The sequence below is a fragment of the Morone saxatilis genome, unplaced genomic scaffold, assembly GCF_004916995.1.
Source record: "Morone saxatilis isolate NCDOM2014 unplaced genomic scaffold, NCSU_SB_2.0 Contig7, whole genome shotgun sequence".
In the NCBI taxonomy this organism is placed as follows: domain Eukaryota; kingdom Metazoa; phylum Chordata; class Actinopteri; family Moronidae; genus Morone; species Morone saxatilis.
In genome coordinates this window covers 15,041,936-15,047,103 of record NW_023340246.1, presented here as the reverse complement: position 1 = coordinate 15,047,103, position 5,168 = coordinate 15,041,936, and the positions used below count along the sequence as shown (strand labels likewise).

General features: G+C 37.8%; 1 protein-coding gene across 1 annotated transcript in view; it reads right to left on the bottom strand.

The window, feature by feature from the left end:
• Nucleotides 1–765: 765 nt before the first annotated feature.
• Nucleotides 766–5,168, bottom strand: part of taf1a (TATA box binding protein (TBP)-associated factor, RNA polymerase I, A) — a 4,715-nt gene continuing 312 nt past the window's right edge. Inside the window, exons 2-10 of the mRNA XM_035679154.1 lie at nt 4,876–5,039; nt 4,332–4,445; nt 4,028–4,226; nt 3,687–3,808; nt 3,124–3,282; nt 2,724–2,790; nt 2,499–2,622; nt 2,243–2,397; nt 766–1,748 (exon numbers count right to left, since the gene is read on the bottom strand). Of these exons, the coding sequence (XP_035535047.1) occupies nt 1,696–1,748; nt 2,243–2,397; nt 2,499–2,622; nt 2,724–2,790; nt 3,124–3,282; nt 3,687–3,808; nt 4,028–4,226; nt 4,332–4,445; nt 4,876–5,039 (1,157 nt within the window). The 3' untranslated portion in view covers nt 766–1,695. The remainder of the gene's footprint in view (nt 1,749–2,242; nt 2,398–2,498; nt 2,623–2,723; nt 2,791–3,123; nt 3,283–3,686; nt 3,809–4,027; nt 4,227–4,331; nt 4,446–4,875; nt 5,040–5,168) is intronic.

The window sequence follows — 5,168 nt, the reverse complement described above, 5'->3', positions numbered from 1 at the left end:
ACTTTTTGTTGTTTGTGTGTCTTGATAATCCCCAATAGGTGATTACATCTACCTCTGAGGTCGGGCTGTTCTCTAGTTCGTCTGCTGTGGTTGGGGAGAAATTAAAACCCAAACAAGCCAGATGTTTGTTGACATATTTGGTGAGAAAAAATGACAAGAATCAAATTGTTCAAGCTCAAAATCTCTAGTGATCGAGAGAGGAACAGCAAATCGGTTGCCCATGAAGCTCCTCGTGGAGTGGCCTTCGAGTGGGTTAAAGTAGAAGAGGGCCTAAGACAGGAGAGTCTCCATTTTAAATCCCTGGACAAAAAGAAAGTAGCTCTAAGGTGCCCTTGAGGAACAAAACAAACCCCCAACAGAGCCACTCCATGACCCAGGAAACAGTGCAATGATTGCCTCAACTGTGAGCATCTGTGTAGGTGATTAAAAAATTCAAAGCCCTGAAAAAAAAAAAAAAAAATACCTTTAAAAAGGTCACAACCAGGACACAATAGAAAGCAGTGACCAGCTCCTAACTCCATCCTCTTCACTGCTCTCTGAGTTTCGAATTTTCAATCGACATGTGTTGTGTATTCCCAGATCCCTTCTGCAGCTGCTCCTGTGGTTGGGCAAGTGCTTTGGGCTTCGGTTTATGTAATGACTGCAAAGCAACACACACACACATACACATACAGTACGGCTGACTGAGTTGCTGCATGGCCAACATTGTGGCGAGCCGAAACAGAATCATTACAAACACTTTCGCTTATTAAATTGGCATGCTGCTGGATGCAAGACTTTATTTCATGGTTGGGTCTACAGAAGAGTAAGCAGTGTTTGAAGGCCAGGATACTGTCATTAGAAACATTCTTAGGACAGAAATATCTCATTTGTTACAGAAAATTACTAAATTCTTTACTACACGGCACGCTGAAATGTGAAAACAACACTCGACAGTGATGGATATAGTGTGTGCAAAATATTAGCACATATAATAACTGACCAAGAATGAATTACGATCTTTTACTGAAGGCACCTCTCACATTAAAAGGGAAAAAGGACTAATACTACAGAAATACTACACAATATTTCACAGCTAATGGCAGCAAGCACCTGTCCCACTTACTTAAACCTCTGCACATCATGTTGCTTAAGGGTCTATGTTGACTATTCTGACATGACAATAGATTTGACACAGAGATAATCCCTCAGGTTGTGCATTGTGTACACTCACTTGTGACCTTTAAACTCCTCCCTACAGCGGTCAAAGGTCAGCTAAGGGCAGACCGAAGCTCTACCTCCATTAAAACGTTTACTGGAGCCATGAAACCAACATGAACACTGACATTCAGAGCTACACTCAAAATGAGTTGGTCATACTCTCCAGATACTCACTAAACTAAAGAACAACAGCTCCACATAGTGGACAATCTAAACTGTGCCTTGATAATAAAGCTCAAGGCGCAATTTACCAAACATGAAGGAACGTTTAAAAAAGAAAAGAAATTGAAAATATAAAAAATATATATAATTAAATACCCAAATGAAAATAAATCTTGTTGAAGTAGACTTTATATAAAAAGTGCAGTTATGACGGCTTTTGCTCTTTATCAAGACGCCTTTCCCGGGGAGGTTTTTCAGTTGTTTCCGACGGCATCTCTGCCCTGTTCCTGATTGTGAATTGTGAAGACACAATTTTCTCTTTGAGTCCTTCTCTCAAGTCTGCTCTCCACTGGTTCCCCGTCCTGCTGTGTACTTAAGCATTAGGTCTGTAGGAAGAAAGACTTTAATCAGCTGTAATGCAACATTATATTAAGATTCACAATAAATGTGAAAGTTTCATTTAGAATTTCACTATTTTCAGGGTTTCCTTCAATGCAAGAAACTACTGTTCAAAATCTAATTCTACATCTTGTAAAGTGTGACTTGTTGTCCTTTTACATCTAATTTTTATTTGATTACGGTATTTTTCAAATATATACAGCTGAATTGTTGTCTTCTGCACTCTTTTTTAATTTTACCCCTAACATTTGCCAGTAAAGAGGAGGTAACTTCTGTTGTCTATTTGCTTCATTAACTGGTGTCTTAGTCTATAACTGCAGTCAGATGAAAGAGTAAAACTTCGAATAAGTACAGATTATTGTAGGACAGTGAGTGTTACCAATGTTGTGTCTTCGATCAATCTTTGTCACTATAATTACAAGTAACATTCAGGTTTGGCATAACATGTGATTTTATGCACATGTACAGTACACCTGCTTACCTGGGCAAAGAATTTTTGTCAGTGATGCCTTCAGTTCCATGAGCTCCGGGTTCTCCTCAGAGTCCTTACTGGCGTGGAAGCTTGTGAAGTGCAGCGCAGGCCACCAGTCTTTTCTTGCAGCCATTTTTAGAGAGACGACGTCCTTCCAGTCTTCTCTGTTTTAATACATAAATACACACATCGGTTAGTGACATACAATAAACAGCAGTTTTAATCAAATATAGCACTTCCAATTTTCCAAACTTTTTATACGTACTGTAACTGTAACTTTTGAATAATGGCCTTTAAACGCTTCCACACGTCCAGGTTGCTCCTCCAGCAGGCGAAGTCTAACATCTCCAGGACAACTCCTAAAGCTTTCTGGAGGTCACTTTTTTTCTCTAGAAACAAAAAAACACATCAATAATTGATATTATGGAACAGATAATCATTAACTATCTGGTAAGATTGTGAACCTTTATGAGATCAAATCTGCTTTTACCTGACTGAAGCAGGAAAGAGCTGTAGTCCAACATCATCTCGTGGCTTGGGACTAATACATGGAGGGTCTATGACATAAGGAAGTGATGTTTTAAGGACACAGTAGACACATTTGTGTTATTATCATATTGTGCATAGTTTCACAGGGATCATTACAGTTTCATATTTCTCTTTATAATATGAAGTTAATGCAAAAAAAATAACAAATACATTAATACATGAACATGTTAAGTACTTCCAAGGAAATATGAACTCTTGTTATCAACTTAAATACTGGTTAAAGACTCATTTATATAATTCAAACTATACAGAAACAAAGCAATAATTCAACATATATGATTTACGATATACATGTTATAAACAACATTTTTAGCTTCAGTGGTTTCAATATACAGTTATACCTTCAATACTTTCATCAGTTTCCTATCAGAGGTACCATGCTGCTTTAAGTACTGGTACAGATAGACATGCGCGTTAGGATTGGGTGGAAAAGTGTTGTCATAAGCGTAGTCATTCAGGATTTGTAAAGCTTCCTCATGATCTTCATAGAACTCCAGCATCTGTTAACATAAAACAAAATTTATACAATTAGTGGGAAGTTTCACTTGAATTGGCCCTGAAATTGAACAATAATAAGCCTGACAAGAACATTTGAAAAAAAGAAACACAAACACTTTATCTCTTAAGTAAAATGCTACTTTTTTAATGATCAATTAATCTATCATTTAGTATCTACTTTTTAATAATTTAGGTGTAATATCAAAGAACACCAAAATATATAACATGAAGCAGTTCATTTTTGACATTTTTCCTTAAAAAAAGAAACAATCGATTATCAAGATAGTTGCCGATTAATTTGCTGTCAAACAACAATTTTTTAGCAGCTATAGTTTTCGTCTATACTGTTTCATCTTGTGATGTTATATATGTATCTTTAATTATGTCAGGCAGAATGAGTGCTTACCTCAACATAACTCAGTATGAAAGAATCCCACACACCAGGACTTTTCAAAATCTCCTTTAGGTTCACAGAGGCCTGTCTGAAGTAGTTTTGCAGTTCTTGGTTGTCACGAGGATCTGAGAGATCTAAAAGTTTACAGTTTACATCATATTTTAAAAATTCGATCACACTAGAGGGCGTTTAGTGGAAAGTTTATACACACAAATAGGTTTCCTACAGCCTTTAGTTCCTGGGTCTGACCTCTAGGTGGCAGTATGACATTACACAAGAGCTGGCAGCATGTCTGTGTAATGGATACAAGTGAATAATAGATGCGTTGGGTGTTTAGATGAGTGTCACCTTACCAGTGTTGTAGTGTGTAACCTTTTTGTCACACCAGATGATATAATCCAGTAAACCCCTGTAGGAGTGGATCAGTTGAGTCCTCTGATACTGAGCTGCTGACTCCTTCCCATGCCTCCAACCTTCAGCAAGAGACAGCTGACGCTTTGCATCCTCAATGTGACCATTAAGCATCAGGTGGAATGAATGTTCCAGACAGATCTAGAAACACAAAGGGACAGGTCTCCACTGTGTTTCAGCAATGTAGGGAAAAAAAGGGGGAATCAACATGAAACACTGTGTAGTCGGGTCTGCTAGCTAACATACCATCAGGTAGTGTTTAACTCCTGAGTGTTTCATTCGTTCATAGATGTTGTTGTAGTCTTCCATCTTTGAGTTGGGGTGATGGTGAAGGATCTCAGTGCTAATTCTCCAAATAACCTGGGTTGAAAAGTGCAAAAAGAGGGTTAATATCAAGGACGTGGAACCTTGCATACAGTGCTTTATCAAATAATACATTATTTTTGCCCACCGCCTTTCTTTCCACCTTCCCTGTCTATCTTCACCTGTCCATCTTCAAAAACAACTATTTTAAAAAAATGTATGAAATCTATTTAAGACAGAGAGAGAGAGAGAGAGAGAGAGAGAGAGAGAGACCCATGTTGGAGCCCCAAAGTTGTGTTTTAAGAAACAGGGCTTTTCTGACATTCTGAGAGTCAAAGTATTGTCTGTCCATGCTCTACTACAGAATTATGTGTAGGAATTTATGTTGATATGTAATGTGTGAAATTGTATAATTGGTTTCCTATAAGCCACGTGGGCTGGACACTGTCTGCATGAAAAACATACAAACATACTAATGCAGACTTACCTCCTTATTCTGCTGAGCCTTGGCGTGGCTTGTGTTTTCTAAAAGTTGTGGGTAATACGCCATATATTCTGCTGCCTCTTGCCATCTATGATGCAGAAGAGCTTCTCTGATCTGCTCCAGACAGATTCTGGTAGTTTGCTGAAACCCAGTTTCCTTAGGTTTCTCTTAAGATGAAAAAACAAAGCTTGATGACAGAAATGCATTTGTCATAAACATTATTAACTATTATAAGTTCTATGGCTTGACCCTCACTTGATTTTTGAGGCTGACACCAATAATATATATATATATAT